The 20,624-nt window shown below is 43.1% G+C and overlaps 1 protein-coding gene across 1 annotated transcript in view; it reads right to left on the reverse strand.

Annotated features, from left to right (window-relative positions):
* Positions 1-20,624, reverse strand: part of LOC145357057 (cryptochrome-1-like) — an 83,759-nt gene that overhangs the window by 43,781 nt on the left and 19,354 nt on the right. The window contains exons 2-6 of the mRNA XM_080210129.1: positions 15,225-15,333; positions 13,743-13,885; positions 12,404-12,588; positions 5,413-5,501; positions 5,018-5,158 (exon numbers count right to left, since the gene is read on the reverse strand). Coding sequence (XP_080066255.1) covers positions 5,018-5,158; positions 5,413-5,501; positions 12,404-12,588; positions 13,743-13,885; positions 15,225-15,333 — 667 coding nt within the window. The remainder of the gene's footprint in view (positions 1-5,017; positions 5,159-5,412; positions 5,502-12,403; positions 12,589-13,742; positions 13,886-15,224; positions 15,334-20,624) is intronic.

The raw sequence follows: 20,624 nt of genomic DNA on the forward strand, positions 1-20,624 counted from the left end.
CCAGACAGCAGGCAGTGCAAGAAGAAATGGCCTTCAGGAAGACAGCTCCCATTTTTCAGATGCTGACCTGGAAGCAATAGGGACAAGGTGGGATGTATCCCAGAGGAAAGGATGGAAACACAGCCTGGCAGGCAGTGGCAGCATGTGTTAGTGCCAGGGCACTGGCGAGGAGAATGGGAAGCAGTGCCGCAAAAAACAGAATGACCTAATCCGGCAGCAAGGGTAAGTGTTTAACCTCATCTAGCATCTTCCTCCTAAATGATCCCCTTTGAGGAGCGGACACTGGAGTCTGCAGGAGAGAAGGGCATGTGGACCATTAGAGACAGCATGGTCATGCTGAAGCATAGAAGTGAGCATCTGCAAATCCTCTATTTGTTGGAGAAAGTAAGTTGCATGCAGCCCAGATTTCTCTCCCTCCCTTGCAGTTCATCTTGTGTCCTATGTTACAGGAAGGGACCTCAATGCGCCCGGGCCACCTGGTATCATGGCCCTCACTTCTGCTCCTGCCCGCCCTGCCCCTGACAGCACAGAAGAATCCTCAGAGAAAGTAGATGAAGGGACCTCCAAGGCCAGCACCAGTTTTGTGTCACCTTCCACCTTGCAACTCATCATCCCAGAGACTCTCACATTAGTGGGTCAAGTTAGTGGTGAGACATCTGGGTCAGTCTCTGGTGCGCACGACACATCTGCTGATGTGTCGGGTGGAGGATGGAACATCCGAGGCCTCTGGCACACGGGGGCTTGCCGGAGGTGAGGACTCAGCTGGCCTCAGGCTACATGCTGGACCTCTGAGATCACTTTGCCCTCAGCTGCTGGAGATGCAGCAACAGAGCCAGGTAAACAGGAAGGTTTGACAGCCACTTTGGACCAATAGCGAGGCTATCGGGACGAGTCCCCAAAGCTTTCAGGTTCCCTGGCTAACACTGCAAGGGTGGCATCCACAGTGGAAAGTCTGGGGCAGGAGATCCTCACCATGAGTGGTAGGTCCCAAGCGACGGCTGAGTCACAGCAGGCCATGGCGGAGTCCCAGAGGGCCACAGTCGAGTCACATTGGGCCACAGCTGAGGGCCTCAACAGGCTTCTCAAGATTTTGTGGCCCATGGCTGCATGATGGGAAGGGAAGGGATGGGGGTGGGGGTTGGGGAGGATCCTTGCTGCCCCAGCCCTCCAGTGCCTGGCTGCTGTTGCTTGTCATTGTCCACCTCATCCTCTTGTTGCTCGGCAGCCTCCTCCCCAGTGATGCCTGGCTGGTTGGCCTCCACGTTCCCCTCCTCCCCCTCCTCCAAAGGTTCCCTCACTGCTGAGCCAGGTTACAAAGGGCATTGCACATCACCACAATGCAGGATGATATCAGAGGCTATATTGAAGGGTCCTGCCAGAGTAGTCCAGGCACCTGAACTGCATTTTGAGGAGCCCTATGCACCTCTCCACTATTGAACGGGTGACAGTGTAGGTCTCATCATTTTGGATCTCCACATCAGTCTCAGGCCTCCACACAAACATCATCAGCCAAGTCCAAAGCGGGTATCCTAAGCCCTCCATGAGCCATCCCTGCACCTGGGCTCCTCCTTAAAGATCTCCAGGACATCAGAACTCCTCAATATGAAGCTGTCATGTATGTTGCCGGGGTGGCTGATGCAGACGTCTATGATATTCAGCTGATGGTCATACAGCAATTGCACATTCATTGAAAGGAAGCCCTTTCTGTTCATGAATCTTCCTGGATTCCTGACTGAGGCCATGAGGGCAATGTGGGTGCAGTCTGCAACCACCTGCAACCCCGCGATGGCTGTGAATCCTGCAGCCCAAGCTTCCTGCTGGGCCTGGTCGAGGTCAAGTTTGACATACTGGCCAGCCCGGGCATGCAGGGCATCCGTGACCTCCTTGACAAACTTGTGGACCAATGGTTGGGAACTGCCACAAATGTCTCCACTGGCTATCTGATAGGACCTGGTGACGTAAAAGTTTAAGGCGGCCATCACTTTCACGGCCACCAGGGGTGGGTGTCTCCCCTACCACCCTCCTCCACCGTGCTCTCCCCCCCACCCCCCCTTACCCCCACCGTGCCCTGAGATGCCAGGTCCTGCAACAAATGGCACAGATGTTGCACTGTCTTCTTTTGGAGCTGGAGCCATAGGCATCACGCAATGTCTGACAGTTGCCCAAAGGATACCTGCATTTAGGACTGCCAGGGTCTCCGCTCCCTTTTTCTCCTGGGTGAATGGCAGCCATGGTGGCTGTCTCCCTCTACTCCTGTGATTGGTAAGGCACGGATCTCCTCTGCCTGCAATTCATCCTCCTCCTCCTCAGCTCCAGCAGCAACCAAAAGAACAGCAAGATCAATAGATTGCATGGCAAAAGCCATTTCGTCAATTTGAAGGGGGCCGGAGGAGAATTTGAGGAAGTGGAGAGACAGATAGAGAACTTTGCTCACTCGCAGGCCAGCAACACACACTCCCCATGCAACCCCAGCCCCCTTCCCCTCAACCACAGCAACACGGTGGTAGGGTAGCACAATGGTTAGCACCGGTGCTTCACAGCTCCAGGGACCTGGGTTCGATTCCTGGTTTGGGTCACTGTCTATGTGGAGTTTGCACATTCTCTTCGTGTCTGTGAGGGTTTCCTCCAGGTGCTCTGGTTTCCTTCCACAGTCCAAAGATGTGCGGGTTAGGTTGATTGGCCATGTTAAAATTACCCCTCAGTGTCCTGAGTTGCGCAGATTAGAGGGATTAGAGGTTAATATGTAGGAATATGGGGGTAGAGCCTGGGTGAGATTATAGTCTATAGAGGCTGGATGGGCCAAATGGCCTCTTTCTGCACTGTAGAGTTTCTATGATTCTAATATACACTCCCTATAGTCCCCCACAGCCCCTCAGCAACATACACTCCTCATACCCCCCCAACAGACACCCAGCAATACACATTCACCATACCGCACACAGCCCCCAGTAACACACCACTCCCTATAGCCCGCCTCCCACAGACCCTCAACACCACACACTCCCCATACTTCCCCCACAGGTCCCAGAATGGCAACAGCACCCCCAACGATTGCCCCCCACTCACAAACATACCAGAACCCTTTACTGTCACAAACACTGCTGTTTGACAAGTCCTGAGTTTGCAGCACTACCACTTCAGAGAGTTTCCAGCCCATCCCCCACCTGCAACAGTGTTTGTTGCTGCCTGCACTAGGACCCAGAGTCAGTGCTCTGACCCGAAGTTAGCACTCAGAGCAGGGCCCGTGCTGAGAGTTTGAATTCAGATGCTGTGAGCAACAACAGAGTACAGTCGCAGCCCCTCTGATCCGAAATGCGATGTGGCTGCCACAAAACAATGCCATCAGAGCAGCAAGGAGCAGTTTGAATGTCGAGACTTACCTCCTCGTTCACCCTCACTGCTCAAGCACCAGTATCTGACTTTTATAGAGGAGGTGTTTTCTTCAATGATTTCGACTGCAGCAAATAAGGTAGTTCAGTTAGGTGAACTGGGACAATTGGGAGTGAAACTCACTAATGACATTGTAATGAATGCAAAAAAAATGCAAATTGTGGGCAGACTCCCAATCGTGCCAATTTTTTTTGGTAAATGGGAATGGCAACAGGTGCCATTCCCGGCATTGCGCCCAATTTTATGACATTTTCCCACCGCAATCTGGGTGCAATGTAAAATTGTTGTAAAACTCCCCCATAGAGATTAATATGAAATAGAAAAAGCTTATGGTAAATGCTAGATTCACAATCTTGGAGGAAATCAAGTTGAATTAAAAAAATGAAGAACTGGAAAAGGAAAAAAGCTGGGCAAAGGAATAGATTCCCTCACCAACCTAAAAGGCCCATCATTTAGATTGAGTGACACTGAGCACTGCCAACCTTAAGGTATTATTTCATTTTTTATCCTATCCACTTTCTCTGCTTGGTTTTCCTTTACTGTGACACTGGCAGAATCCTCTTTAATGAAGAGTAATACAAAGTACTCTTAATACCACAGCCATGTCCTCTGCCTCAGCAAGATATCCCAAAATGGGCCCACCCTTCTTTTGATTAGAATAGGTATTAAAGAGCTGGAAGGGATAGCGGATGTATTAATTTTGATCTTCCAGAAGTCCATAGATCCTAGTACCCAATGAATTATCAAATGCAATCCCATTGTTCAAGGAAGGAGAGAAAGAAAAATGAATTAATGATCAGTTGGCTAGACTTCAACAATAGGGAAAATGCTGTAAGTTTTTATTAGGCATGGCAACAGTTATGTAGAAAATCACAATATGATTAGGCATACTTATTGTTTTATGAAAGGAAGATAAGTTTTGACAAATCTATGAGTTTCATTAAGGGTGTAACTAGCAGAATATACTTGATGAATATAGCACAAGAATTTTATAAGAGTCTTGGTAAGCTTGTACACCGGATTAGAATTCATGAGATTAGAGGTAATAATAACATGTTTTCTGTGAGCCAAATCTGAAAGTAGGAATAAATAAGTAATTTTCAGGGAGGCAGGGTGGAACTCGCAGACTGCTGCAAGAATCAGTGCTGGGGCCTCATTTAATTACAACAGGCTACAGTGGCAATTAGGGATGGGCAATAAACACTGGCCCAGCCAGCAATGCCTACATCTCATGAAAAACATAACGAAAAAGATAAGCCTGTCCAAGATGACACTGGAGTGAGGTGACTTCTTGCAAGCTGTGCCCAGCATACCTTGCAATTCTATTTTCACTTTCATTCTATGTTTCTAAAACTTTATTCTAATATTCTTAAACTCTCTCATTAAATTGATCTTCCTCTACACTCTAGCTATGACTGTAACCCTACATTCTGCATGCTCTCATTTCCTTCTCTATGAATGGTATGTCTATATAGCATACATGAAACAATACTTTGAGTATACTAATACATGTGACAATAATAAATCAAATCACTTTATCAAAATCACAAAACTGATGGGATTGATAAGCATTAGACAACTCCCAACGGCAAATAATTCCAATGCTCAAGACAGAAACTTAACTCACTTTTTTATATAAATCTGTTAGTTTAAAGTAGAAGAGCCGACAGCTCAGACAACCAAATCGAAGATAGGGACTGAGGCCTGTGGGACTTGCCAGCAGTGAAAAGGCATTCATTCTTGGTCTTTCAAAGTTTGCTACCCATGCCTGCAAGAGAAATACAAGTGGTAAAGTGTCCTACAGTACTGATGAAGTGTCTATTTATAGAGCTTCCATCTGCCCACTGGTCTCCGCTTGGTATCAATAGGCAAGCTACTCATATTGCAATGTTCCCTTATGTTCCCTTAAAAGCTTTCTGCTTTTTTGACTGGGACTACTTTTAAAACTAAAGAGCCAAACAGAGTCATTTTTCTCATTTGAAAAAATGGAATGTAAGCATCTAAAGGTTTTTTTAAACTTACCTTTCTTTCCAAATGCCTTTCAAGTCGAGTTAAAGCCTCTGTTTCTCCACCTGGCCACACAGCACAATCCAGACCTTCAGTATCAAAACCTAGTTTGACAAATGGTCAGGGATCAATACAATCAGATAATATCCAGGATTCAACTTATGGTTAAACAGTTCAAATTAGACTGGACAAATAGTTTTAGTTCAGTTACTGTATTCGAAACCTTGCTTTTGTTGGTTGATCTAATCAGTTTAGAAAATTAAAAACTCTGCCTGTTATTTTGTTCTGCAACAATTATTGTTAAAGTCAAGGTAGATCAATTGTTGACAAGAAAATGCTGAAAACTTAAACATTGCAGGAAATCATTATTTAAGAACATAAGAACATAAGAAATAGGAGCAGGAGTAGGCCATCCAGCCCTTCGAGCCTGCCCCGCCATTCAATAAGATCATGGCTGATCTGTCGCTGCTCAGTTCCACTTTCCCGCTTTCTCCCCATAACCCTTAATCCCCTCTCTTATCAAAAACCCATCAACCCGCGTCTTAAAATTATTTAGCGAGGCAGCCTCCACCACTTCAACGGGCAGAGAATTCCAGAGATTCACCACCCTTTGAGTGAAGAAGTTCCTCCTCAACTCCGTTCTAAACCGCCCCCCTTTTATCTTGAGGCTGTGCCCCCTAGTCCTACTGTCTTTTTTGAGTGGGAAGAGTCTCTCCACCTCTATCCTATCCATCCCATTCATCATCTTATACGTCTCAATGAGATCTCCCCTCATTCTTCTAAACTCTAACGAGTACAAGCCTAGTTTATTCAGCCTCTCCTCATAGCTCAACCCCCTCAACTCCGGTATCAGCCTAGTAAACCTCCTCTGCACTCCCTCCAAGGCCAAAATATCTTTGCGCAGGTGCGGCGTCCAAAACTGCACACAGTACTCCAGCTGCGGCCTCACCAATGCCCTATACAGCTGCAGCAAGACCTCCCTACTTTTATATTCAATCCCCCTCGCTATGAAGGCCAGCATCCCATTCGCCTTCCTGACCACCTGCTGCACCTGCAGGCTGGGTTTTTGCGACTCATGCACAAGGACCCCGAGGTCCCTCTGCACTGTCGCCTGCTGCAGTTTTTCGCCCCGTAAGTAATAGTCCTTCCTACCATTCTTCCTACCAAAGTGGACCACCTCACACTTGCCAACATTAAATTCCATTCGCCATTTCCTGGCCCATTCGCCCAGCCTATCTAGATCCTTCTGCAGACTCTCCACACCCTCCGCACAATTTGCCGTTCCCCCAATCTTGGTGTCATCAGCAAATTTTGACACCCTACACTCGGTTCCCTCCTCCAGATCATCTATATAAATGGTAAAAAGCTGAGGCCCCAGCACCGACCCCTGGGGCACTCCACTAGTCACCATCTGCCAATCCGAATAGCACCCGTTGACCCCCACTCTCTGCCTCCTATTTAACAACCAATCCTCTATCCACGCTAACACCCTACCCCCAACTCCATGTCCCTTGACCTTCTGCAATAACCTCTTGTGAGGTACTTTGTCAAACGTCTTCTGAAAATCTAGAAAGACCACATCCACCGGCTCTCCTCTATCCACCGCCCTAGACACATCCTCATAGAACTCCAGTAAATTTGTCATACACGACTTCCCTTTAATGAAACCGTGCTGCGTCTGCTCTATCAAGCAATTCCCTTCAAGATGCCTCGCAATTTCCTCCTTAATGACAGATTCTAACATTTTACCTACCACAGACGTTAAACTAACCGGCCTATAATTCCCCGCCTTTTGCCTGGCACCCTTCTTAAACAGCAGCGTAACATCAGCCATTTTCCAATCATCCAGCACTTCCCTGGAATCCAGCGACGTCTGGAAAATAACCACCAAGGCATCCACTATCACCTCCGCCATTTCTTTCAGAACCCTCGGATGCATTCCATCCGGTCCTGGGGACTTGTCCACAATCAGCCCCTCCAGTCTGCCGAGCACCGCCTCTCGAGTAACAGTAATGTCATTAAGACCCTCCAGTCCTACCACCTTTCCATCGCTAACACCCGGCAAATTATTCACGTCCTCCTCCGTGAAGACAGAAACAAAAAAGTTATTCAATACCTTAGCCATATCCTCATCCCCTACCACTAGGTCCCCTTTCTCATCCTCTAAAGGACCAACATTCACCCTAGCCAGCCTCTTCCTTTTTATATATTTATAAAAACTCTTGCTATCCTTTTTTATATTAAGCGCTAGCCCAGCTTTATAGTTTCTCCTACCCTTCTTTATCAACTTCTTTGTCAATCTTTGTTGACATTTAAACCTCTCCCAATCCTCTTCTTGCCCACTACTCTCAGCTACTCTAAATTCCTCCGCTTTTAATTTAACACTTTCCTTCACCTCCTTCGTTATCCACGGCTTATTACCTCTCTTCCTACTGTCCTTTTTGACCATCGGAATAAATTTCCGCTGAGCACCAAGAAAGATCTCCTTAAAGATCCTCCACTGCTCCTCAACAGACCCTCCCTCCAACGTGCTCCCCCAGTCCACATTCGCCAATTCTTCTCTCATCCTACCGTACTCCCCTCTATTCAAACAGAGGACGCGTGTCCGGGAACCCACTTTCTCCTCCTCCATCTGCACCAGAAACTCCACCATACAATGATCACTCTCCCCAAGAGGATCCTTCACCACAAGGTCCCTAATTCTACCCGCCTCATTACATAGCACCAGATCCAAGATAGCTCGCTCCCTCGTCGGCTCCAACACACACTGTTCGAGGAAACTATCCCGGCAGCATTCCAAGAACTCTTCCTCGAGCCCCCCGTGTCCAACATGGGTCAACCAATCAATATGCAGATTGAAATCCCCCATAACTACGGTCCTATAGAGACAAATCAATCAATTTATTGTCCATTGGAAATTCCTTTCCTCATTCATTAAAATATATCTAATTAAAGAAAGAAAATTACCCTATTACATAAGGCTAACTCATTAAATATATATTAAAATCTATTCCAGTACATCAACTAATGGATGAAGCAGTAAAACCACAACAGTGACAAGGCATAAGGGATTGAAAGAAAACAGAAGGGGATGGGCAAATCTTGAGGGCATATCATCACCTTTTCATCAGTTCCTGTTAAAAGTTCTTATAGAGAAAGGCAGAAACAAATTCAAGAACTGATTTGCCCTCGATCTGAGGAACTGCAACCTTTTACCCTGAATGCATCCAACAGTAATAATGAGACAAGGGGAAGATTCTCACTGTTCATAATATTATTTACTTTTGCCAACAGCATTGTAAACAAATGAGAATCACCCATCATTTCATTTGCCTTTTTTGATTATTTGAGTACTGTGTGCAGTTTTGGGCGCCGCACCTGCGCAAGGATATTTTGGCCTTGGAGGGAGTGCAGAGGAGGTTTACTAGGCTGATACCGGAGTTGAGGGGGTTGAGCTATGAGGAGAGGCTGAATAAACCAGGCTTGTACTCGTTAGAGTTTAGAAGAATGAGGGGAGATCTCATTGAGACGTATAAGATGATGAATGGGATGGATAGGATAGAGGTGGAAAGACTCTTCCCGCTCAAAAAAGACAGTAGGACTAGGGGGCACAGCCTCAAGATAAAGGGGGGGCAGTTCAGAACGGAGTTGAGGAGGAACTTCTTCACTCAAAGGGTGGTGAATCTCTGGAATTCTCTGCCCGTTGAAGTGGTGGAGGCTGCCTCGCTAAATATTTTTAAGAAGCGGGTTGATGGGTTTTTGATAAGAGAGGGGATTAAGGGTTATGGGGAGAGGGCGGGAAAGTGGAACTGAGCCACGACAGATCAGCCATGATCTTATTGAATGGCGGGGCAGGCTCGAAGGGCCAGATGGCCTACTCCTGCTCCTATTTCTTATGTTCTTATGTTCTTATAACTTTTTAATGATCGATGTATGTGGACTTCCCTCTCCCACCCCCAAAAGACTCTTTGGACTTCAACTATTTCCAGTTTTGCACCATTTAGAAAGTATTGTTTTTTTTTAGACAAAAAGATGACCCCACTACACTGAAATACTTGTTCATGATTTTTGAAAATATTGCTCACAGGTAGTGTGCATCGCTGGCAAGGCCAACATTTGTTGCCCATCGCCAATAGTTCTCAAGATGGAAGTGGTGAACCACTACCATGAACTGCTGTGTCCCTGTGGTGTAGGTCTACTCACATTACCGTTAAGAAAGGAGATTCCAGGATTTTGCCCCAGTAGACAGTGCTTCTCCACCACTTAAAAAGGACAAGATCAGCAGGTCAAGAGTTTGGAAGATGCTATTGAAGGAGCCATTTGACTCATAGGGACAGTCAACACGGTTTTGTGAGGGGTAAGTCTTGCCTCACAAATTTGATTGAATTCTTTGAGGAGGTAACTAAGTGTGCAGACAAAGGTAAAGCAGTTGATGTCGTATGCATGGATTTTGGTAAGGCGTTTGATAAGGTTCCCCATGGTAGGCTCATGAAGAAGATAAGGAGGTGTGGGATAGAAGGAAATTTGGCCGATTGGATAAGTAACTGGTAGTCTCATAGAAGACAGAGGGTGGTGGTGGAAGGAAAATTTTCAGAGTGGAAACCAGTTACCAGCGGTGTATCACAAGGGTCAGTGCTGAGTCCTCTGTTATTTATGATTTTTATCGATGACTTGGAGGAGGAGGCTGAAGGGTGGGTTAGTAAATTTGCTGATGACACCAAGATTGGTGGAGTAGTGGATGACGTGAAGGGCTCTTGCAGCCTGCTAAGAGACATTGATAGGTTGCAGCGCTGGGCCGAGAAGTGGCAGAGGGAGTTTAACCCCGATAAGTGCGAGGTGATTCATTTTGGTAGGACAAACTTGAATGCAGATTACAGGGTCAACAGTAGGATTCTGAGGAATGTGGAGGAACAGAGAGATCTTGAGGTTCATATCCACAGATCTCTGAAGATTGCCACTCAAGTGGATAGAGTTGTGAAGAAGGCTTACAGTGTGTTGGTGTTTATTAACAGGGGTTTGAGTTTAAGAGCCGTGGGGTTATGCTGCAACTGTACCGGACGTTGGTGAGACGACATTTGGAATATTGTGTTCAGTTCTGGTCACCTCACTATAAGAAGGATGTGGAAGCATTGGAGAGAGTGCAGAGGGGATTTACCAGGATGCTGCCTGGTTTGGAGGGTGGATCTTATAAGGAAAAGTTGAGGGAGCTGGGGCTTTTCTCTTTAGAGCAGAGGACGATGAGAAGCGACTTAACAGAGGTTTATAAGATGATGAGAGGGATTGATAGAGTGAACATGCAGAGACTATTTCCTCGGGTGGATGTAGCTGTTACTAGGGGGCATAACTTTAAGGTTCATGGTGGGAGATATAGAAGGGATGTCTAAGGTAGATTCTTCACTCAGAGAGTGGTTGGGGTGTGGAATACACTGCCTGCTGTGATAGTGGAGTTGGACACTTTAGGGACTTTCGAGCAGTTATTGGATAGGCACATGGAGCAGACCAGAATTATAGGAAGTGGGATAGCTTGATCTTGGGTTTAGACATAGATTGGCACAACATTGAGAGCCGGAGGGCCTGTACTGTGCTGTACTGTTCTGTGTTCTATGTAGTAGGGATTACATGATTTCGGGAGGTCAAGCAGTTCTAGAAAGTACACAATAAACGCAAATATACTAAGAAGGGTAGATAGAGTGAGAGATATTGGCATTCAAGTACACAGGTCCCTAGAGGCAGCAGTTCAAATAGACAAGGCTGTAAATAAGGCATATTAGTGTTCTCCTTCATTGGTAGAGGTATAGAATATAAAAGTAAGGATATAATGTTGGAATTGTAAAGAACACTGGTGAGGCACAACTGTAGTATCATGTGCAATGGTGGTCACCACATTGCAGAAAGGACATAATTACTCTGGAGAGAGAGAGTGTAGAGGAGATTTACAAGAATGTGTCAGGGCTAGAAAAGTATGGCTATGAGGGCAGTTTGGATAATTTGGGGTTATTTTCCTTGGAACAAAGAAGGCTGAAGGATGACTTGATTTAGGCGTTCAAAATTATGAGGGGAAGAGATAGAGTGGACAGGATAAAATAGTTTCCCTTGGTGAAGAATTCTGGAACCAGGGACTTGATTCAAGTGGCAGAAGGTTTGGAGGAGGCATAAGGAAGAACTTTTTTTTTACGCAGTGCGTGGTGGGTGTCTGGAATGCGCTGCCAAGTTGGTGATGGAAGCAGGGATCCTAAACTTTTAAAAAGTACCTAGATCTGGACCTTAAATGCTGTAAGCTACAGAGCTATGGGTCTGGTGCAGAAAGGTGGGATTAGAACGGGCACCTGGATATCCTTAGATTGGCATGGACAAGATGGGCTGAATGGCCTCCTTCTGTGCTGTAACTTTTCTATGGTTCCAAAATCCTTCATCATTGTATATGCTCTAGTAACATCAGCAACAAATGCTAGGCTAACTGGTCTACGAATCTCTTGTTTATCTTTCAACTTTCTTGAAGAATGGAGTGATATGTACAATTTTCCAATCTAAAGACATAGCTCATGTATCAAGAGAACTTTGGAAGTTTACAGTTACAGCATCTGCAATGCCTTCTTTTTAAGTCTGAGATGAAGACTTGTAATTCTTTCGTACCATTATTTCCTCTGTTATTGTTGTTTTCTTGACAATAAGTTTGCCAATCCTAATTCAATATGGTTTCCTTGGGATGTCATTCATTTCCTCTACAGTGCTTATTCAATACGTCCACCATTTCCTTATTTTCATTTACAATATCACCATTATTAATTGTCAAGGCGCCTACATTGATCTTGATCACTGTTTATAAAAAAAAGGTTTCACATCGCTGAATGTTTCTTCTCATATTCATTGCCTGCAGCTTGCCATTTGTTTTCTCACCTTCATTCACTTACATTCAAGAATCTTTCTCAGTGGAAATAAGAGAAGACAAAAATGAAACATTGTTGCATTATTTAGTTGAGATAGAACCTAAGTTTGTCATGCATACCAAGTTCCTCCAGTGATGGGACTCCATATTTCTCATTATGATCATCCAATACCAATACTGTACATTTTCCAAGTTTTCCCTCACTAATGGTTTCCACTGGTGGCTCTGGAGAGTCCAACTGACTTATCAGAGTTTGGAACCGTTTATATGTTAATGGGGGTTGTCCTCCGTTCAACTCAATTATTCTGGAAGAGATAACATGAATTTGGCAAATAACATTTAATATTTTAGACAGCACAAACTGAGTTTTTGCAACTACCTAGTTTGAAAGGTTATGATGGGTGTCTGAAGTTGAAAACTCATACTTGAGCATTTCTAAACCAATATATGAAGAAATATCACCAAATCTAGCTTCTGTTTGTCCAACATGAAGAATACACACTCTCACCACAAGTGGCAACAGCTAAGGTGTATTGACCTCCAAGTGTGTTTCACGAGTAACAGAAACAGAATATTCTGGAAATACTGAACAGGTCAGGTGGTATCTGTTAAGAGATAAAAAGAGTTAACTTTTCAGGTCTATGACATTTTGTTACAGTTGGAAGAAGTGAAAAATGTGACAAGATTTAATCAAGTACATTGGCAGGGAGGGAAGAAAATGGAAGGTCTGTTAAACACTGGAAGGTCAGAGATATTAAATATACAAAAGGGATGACAGTGCAAGGCAAAGGAGATTATGACAGCATGGGTAAAGAAACAAAAGATGGTCCATTTTAAATTTGACTTAATACATTGTTTCACAATATTGCCAGTATTTAATCAACTGGTAGAACTGTGGATAACAAAAGAGACCCTGCATTATAGACTGCAAAGGAATTTGGATTTAAAGGCCATACCAGAAATAGTCATAAAAGTCTTTCAAAACTTGTTACAGAAAAACATTTCAATGATTTCCAGATGATTTTTCATATTTACAAAGAAATATTATACAATGAGATGTGATTTGGCAGAGAGGAAAAAACTGAACTACAGGAACCAAGAGGAAAGGCTGGAGTAGAGAAAAAAATTATTTGAATTAAGGTTGCCATGTTAAAATTATTATACGCAAACAAAGAGCTGTGATTTTTCCCATTGAATGGCTGAATCAATTTACTGACAATTGGGAAGAAAAGCATTATTTGATGAATTAATATTTAGCTCTGAGCCCTTCAAATTATACTACTGTAAGATACTTAACATTGAACTCTGAACACAAGTTTTTGGATTTAGACATTCATTAGGTTTTAAAATGTTAACAGGAACTTGCTTGCATTTCATTGCCAACACATTTTGGATAGTTTTTACAGTGCCAACCATTCTCTACCTCTCCAATAGTTTGAATATTTAATCGAGTACATACTTATCTAGGTCATACAATGTGTGAGAAATCTTGACAATGACCTCAACTCCAGCCTCACTAGCCAGCTTCTTAATGGCTGCATCTCGCTCCTTACCATATGGTTCAGAATCATACTCGAATGTCAAACGGTTGATATTCCATTCCTGTTAGATTAAGTAATGAACCCATTAGAACAAACCTGAACAAACTAGAAAATGTTCAAAAATATTTGCAACACTATTAAAACTGTCCTTCTCATGTATTCCATTATATTTGAAGTTCAATATCTCGCTCTTAAACATGAATTTTTTTTCCACACACTGCTGCTCAATTGTAAGATTTTATGATCTGAGGAATTGTTTCAGTTCCTGGCTAGGTGACCACAAAGAAGAATCTTGCTCATCTTTAGCTCAGAATCAAATCATTTTCCAGACAGAATTTTATTTTACTCTTTTTTAATGAACATTGCCTGATGTAAAGTAAATTTAACAACTCATATTCTGATCTTGTCTGGTTGAAGTTTTTCAATCCAACTCTGGAAAAACTGGAAACTAGACAATATCCAGTTCAGTTTGCAGCATCAATTTAATCAAGAATATTCCAGGTGATGCTGATATCCTTGTGATTAGTTTTGTCATACATCACCCATGGACTTCTTTTAAAACAACAGAAGGAAGGGTGCTCCTCAGTGACTTGTTCAAAATATTATTGGAAAGGTATTGAAAATTTAACATTGTTTTGTGATTCCAGACAGCAAGTGGAGAAAACATACAAAAAATCCCTGGTTCAGTCAATGCTACGATACTGGTTGGTGTTGGGCTAATTAGTATGGCATTGGCTGTCAATTACAGCTATCAATGTTCATCTTGAGTGGAAGATATTCCCAAGTTGGAAGCTGCACTGGAACAGACATTGTTTTCCCTTAACACCAGATGAGCTGGGAAATGAACCAGAATCTAGTATCCTGTTAAAATCATAACTTGCAATCAGTGGATAAGGCAAACACTGGCAGGGAGTGGCCATTAAAAATGACCCAGAGCAAAATGGACAGATATTGAAAGTGGGAGCTGAACTGATCCAAACTGAGGAAATTGATTCAAACTAAGGACCAGTCAACTTAAATACCAATGATATTTGAGCACAGAATTTGACAATGACAATTTGGAAAAGTCATAAACTCCCAAAATTGGAATTAACATTCACAGAACAATACTTTGGAAGTTTTTGTTAGTGGCAAAATTAAATCTGCAGATTTTGTGAAGTTATGAAGATTTGTTGGATGTGCTGAGAACCACTGTTCACAACTCCTTACCTACCACTGTACTCCCTACGTAGAAAATTTAAATAGTTACATGAGAAGGCACAAATAGAAGGAGAATATAAACTTTTGAATTTTAAAGAAATATACTGGAAGAGAATATTAAGATACTGAGAAGCTTAGTTATAGTAAATTTAGAGGAGTATAATATATTCAAGTTTTCTATGTGACGAACAAAAACTTGCCTTGAAAAGCCTGGGAAAGACATCAGCAGGTTGCCCACGTATAACAAACAAGCGGGAGTTTAGCTCCAGAAGCCTAGCATCTAGATCTTCCAGACAGTGCAGCAGGAATCTGAAGGATAGAAATTCAGCATTTGATGCCTTTCTTTTACTTTGGAAGTAGTAGCAAAAATGTTTAGCTTAGTCATTGTGCACAGCCTGAGCAGAGCACAGAAAGGAAATACAGTGTGGAGGATCACATGCTAGACAGAACCTAGCCAATATTCCTTTTGTTGTGGCACATAAAAGGAAACTAATGGGTTCCGTTACTAGTGCTCAAATGTTCACAGCATGTTCTCTTTTCTGCACTTAACACCAAGGTGACATTACAAAGTCCACAGCAATGGCACAAATATATTTTTCATGTCAGAATTAGTAATGTTAATGTTATCACAGTTTAAAATGATCACCTACACACAGAGATGGGCAAAACCCCATGTTCCTTCCTGCAAATGCAGACAAGGAAGGCAATTAACATTTACTAAGGTTTAAGTACTTAGTTTAGGTTAACAGTCTAATAAACATGAAACTTGACCAGAATGGAGTAAAGACAGTTCCACACAGTTTTTTGGAAATTTATTTTCAAAAGGTTGAATTTAAAAATTATAGCTTTTCTCATAGAGTATCTATTACAATGAACACAATTGATGCCAGCACTGAAAGAATTAAGGCATCCATACACTACATCCTTGAACAATTCTGTACAATATTCATCACTCATGCAAAATCACTAAAGAAAATCTGATCATTTATCCCATTCCTGTGCATGAGACTTTTCTGTGCACAAATGGGCTGCAACAAATGCAATAATGATGGCATTTCATTAGTATTTAATTGGGGGTGTGAAGCGTCTTGAGCGTTCAAAGGTCACAGAAATTGTTATATCAATGCAAGTTCTCTCTACTTTGGAGTTCCACCCATTTATGAACTATTTGATGCAAAAATTAGATGATGTGATTGAGGGTGGAGTGGGGTGGGGGTAAACTTTCCACGGGATGGTGTCATACCTAACACAAAGGAGGATGGAGGCCAATCATTCCAGCCCCAGGATATCACTGAGGAATTTCAGGCCAAATCATCTTCATTAATAACCTTCTCTCTATAAAAGGTTAACAATGAAGATATTAAGAACATAAGAACATAAGAAATAGGAGCAGGAGTAAGGCCATCTAGCCCTTTGAGCCTGCCCCGCCATTCAATAAGATCATGGCTGATCTGAAGTGGATCAGTTCCACTTTCCCGCCTGCTCCCCATAACCCTTAGTTCCCTTGTCTACCAGAAATCTATCTACCCGTGACCTAAATATATTCAACGAGGTAGCTTCCACCACTTCAATGGGCTGAGAATTCCAGAGATTCACCACTCTTTGAGTGAAGAAGTTCCTCCCCAACTCTGTTCAAAACTGCACCCCCCCCCCCGCCCCCGCTTATTTTGAGGCTGTGCCCTCTAGTTCTGGTTTCCTTTCTAAGTGGAAAGAATCTCTCTACCTCTACCCTATCTAGCCTCTTCATTATCTTGGAAGTCTCTATAAGATCCCCCCTCAGCCTTCTAAACTCCAACAAGTACAGGCCCAATCTACTCAATCTCTCTTCACAAGATAACCCCCTCATCTCCGGTATCAGCCTGGTGAACCTTCTCTGTACTCCCTCCAAGGCCAATATATCCTTATGCAAATAAGGGGACCAAAACTGCACACAGTACTCCAGTTGCAGCCTCACCAGTGCCTTGTACAGTTGCAGCAAGACCTCCCTGCTTTTATATTCTATCCCCTTCATGATAAAGGCCAACATTCCACTTGCCTTCTTGATCACCTGCTGCACCTGCAGACTGAGTTTTTGCGATTTGTGCACAAGGACCCCCAGGTCCCTCTGCACAGTATTATATCGCACTGAAACATTCCATTTGCAAGTTCTCATTATATTTCACCTCTCTGCAAGTTGAGCGATATTTTTGCCTGAAGGTCCCCATAGAGGGCCGTCCTATCCGTTAACTTGTATGAAGCCTGTAGGCTTGAACACAGCCTTCATTCAATTTTTAGTCTTGTTTTGATACAAAATCCATTCTATCATTTCCTGGAGGTTGAGAGGAATAGGGAACAGAGGAATCCCTTCTTTAGCATATGTGAGCAGACCCAACACCCACTTACATTAAACTTTACAGCATACTCATAAGACATGTACAAAAAGGTGTTAGAGTGAAATCGTCCATTAGTCAGTCCATTTTTCCATTGATCCAATTGTCCTGGTGACAGGAAAATCGCCGAAAGACTGTAGATGGTGAAAATGATCCTTATGATTTGGTGGCAGATATCGGTGGCCATCTTTTACAGTCACTCAAATGGAGCCAGCGATTCTGTCCTTTGACTTCAATTGCCGTCAGAGTTTGGAGAAGTACTTGAATGAAGCAGTCTTACACATTTCAGTGTAAGATCTGGACAGTATTTAGGCTTGAGCTGCTAAGTGGCAAATAAACAAACATTCATGTGACACAAATGCCAGGCAATGATTATTCCAACATGATGATCAAATCATCTTCCCTGATATTCAATGAAATGAATCCCCACCAATATCTTGGAGATTATCAATGACCAAAACATGCCTCTTCTGTGTGACATTTCACAGCTTTAAAGCTTACATGCAAGTTGGATAATCAAATAACAGCATTGTCTTCTGTTAGATGGATCATTTTGAATCCTGTGAAAAATTTTCATAGGCCACATTCATTCATAATATGAAGAGTCTGATCCAGGTGAACATTGTCACATAGTGGGCTGTCCTTTAAATTCCATTTGTGGAGGTGATGTGGTGTCTTTGCATGGAGTGCAGACCACTGTTTTTGAGGGAGACTAAGCTCTGGAGACTGTCAGACCACTCACCAGATATTTGCAATATTGATGTCAGCCTACAGATTTCATCAGTTATCCTTTTTGTTAAAATCTGCATTGCTCAAAGCATTTGTTGTGCTCCAGAAAGGTGAGAGAGATTTATGTCTTACACTCGTTAGTTTCTGAAAATCTTCAGGGTTTGGCTTCAATGTTGTCAAAATCTTTCAGCATTTTTGCCTTCAGGCACACATCAGGAAGTGGGATTTTAGATAGGAATCATTATACGGGTGTTGACTTCAGTGTACCATTGATTATCCACATTGATGTATTGAAGACAAGCATTATGTATGGCTGTTTTCTGCACAGACTGAGGAATAGTATTCTACATAAGAACACAGCTAACAGCATGAAGATTCCAAGCACTTGATCCCCAGTTGGTGCCTGCTGGTTTTCCAATAATATTTACAATAGTCTCGGCCTTTTCCAGGTATTGACAGTTTGTGAGGCTGTGGTCCAGGGTAATTCTTGAGGAATGGTTTATTCTTGACTGGTTTAGTGCAAAAGGAAAATTGAAGTTTGTTGTCCATTTGCTGGTTGTAGAGTTGGAAAGCTGTGACTGTAGTCTACCCCATTTTTAACTATTGTTAACATAACCCAAAAAGCCACTGGTGCAGCATACAAATACTGCAGCTATAAGAGCAGGCCAGAGGCTAGGAATTCTGCAATGAGTAACTCAACTCCTGATTCTCCAAAACCTGTCTACTAACTAAAAGACACAAGTCAGAAATGTGATGGAATACTTTTCATTTACCAAGATCAGTACAGCTCCAACAACACAAGACACTCAAACACTACCAAGGCAAAGAAGCCCTCTTGATAGGCATCTCATCCATTAACTTAAATATTCACTCCCTCCAACACCAGCACACCATGGATACCAGGTGTCCAAGACGCTGCAGCAACTCATCAAAGTTCCGTCGATAGCATCTTCCTGACCTGTACCACCTACTATCCAGAAGGTCAATGGTAACAGCCAAATGAGAACACCCATCACATGCAAATCCCTCTCCAATTCACATGTCATCCTGATTTCAAAGTCAAAATTTATTTATTAGTTACAAGTAAGACTTACATTACACTGCAATGAAGTTACTGTGAAATTCCCCTAGTTGCCACACTCTGATACCTGTTCGAGGAAATGTACTTAGCCAGCATGTCTTTAAGATTGTGGGAGGAAACAGGAGAAACTGGAGGAAACCCATGCAGACACAGGGAGAACATGCAGATTCCGCACAGACAGTGACCCAAGCTGGGATTTGAACCCAGATTCCTGGCAGGCAACAATGCTGACCACTGTGCCACCGTGCGCCTCCCCCCCCTCACCCCACCCCCACATTTGGAATTATGTTGCAGTTCCTTCACTGTCACTGGGTCAGAATCCTAAATTCCCTCTATCAGTAGTATGGATGTGCATAACCACATGCACTGTAGCAAATCAAGACAGCAGCTCATCAACACTTTCTCAAGGACAACTGTGGGCAGGCAATAAATGCTGGCCTTGCTAATGACACGGATATTCCATGATCAAATAAATGGGATTGATACTCTACTGCCAACTGAACTTGGCTCCTCAACCCATTTCTCCACCGCATGTTTGGATAACAGAAATGTGAAATAAGAACAGAAAGTTCTGAAAATTCTCTCTGTGAAGAGAGAAACAATTAAATTTCAGGCAGCATTGATTTAGGTTTAGAGATTGAGGTTTTAAGTAATTGCAGAGGCTAGGATGTGGGGCAGTGATGGAAGAAGAAAAAGAAAGATTTGTAGTAGACAGGAGTGGTTCAATGATAAAAAAGTCAAGGCAAAATGAGATGGTGACGGAATAAGTATAGAAACAAAAGGTGGATCTAAGAGGTATAAATGGGAATAATAGAACTATCAATAGCTTTCAGCAGGATAAGAGGGCAGAGGCTATGATCTGAAGCTGTTGAATTCAGTGATGAGTCTGGAAGGCTGTAAACTGCCTAATTAGGGGGTAAGCAGTCTTTCCTAAAGTTTATTTTTAGCATAAATACATTCTTCAGTATTCCATAGCGATAAGCTTGATAAGCACATTCCAAATCCTTCTGGCCTTTTCCCTCTTCAACCCTTAGATCCCAAGCTACACACACCATTCTCAAGGTCCAGAACACTCGCACTCTCACAGCAAGCCTGAGCTTGTGACCACCTCGCTCACTCCACATCGTACATGATTTCCAATCCAATAGTTCACCCTCTCATTGGCTTATAGCATCTTTAAGTAAATATGACAGGATAATCACCAGCATATGTATGCCTTCTCTACTCGCATTCTCCGTGCCCAATCCATAATTATTGAACTATCAGTCTGCATCCAGATCTCAAAGAACAGCAATATCAGAAAGTCTTTCATATGTTGTCTCAAATCAATGAAGTTTGGCTCCTCTCACATAGCTTGCATTTCCAAGTAAAGCATCAGTGTGTCCCTTCAGTTCAGCAGTAAAAGGATTAGCAGTACAGGT

Source organism: Carcharhinus amblyrhynchos, chromosome 22 (assembly GCF_965287045.1).
Source record: "Carcharhinus amblyrhynchos chromosome 22, sCarAmb.v2.hapA, whole genome shotgun sequence".
NCBI classification, from domain to species: Eukaryota; Metazoa; Chordata; class Chondrichthyes; order Carcharhiniformes; family Carcharhinidae; genus Carcharhinus; species Carcharhinus amblyrhynchos.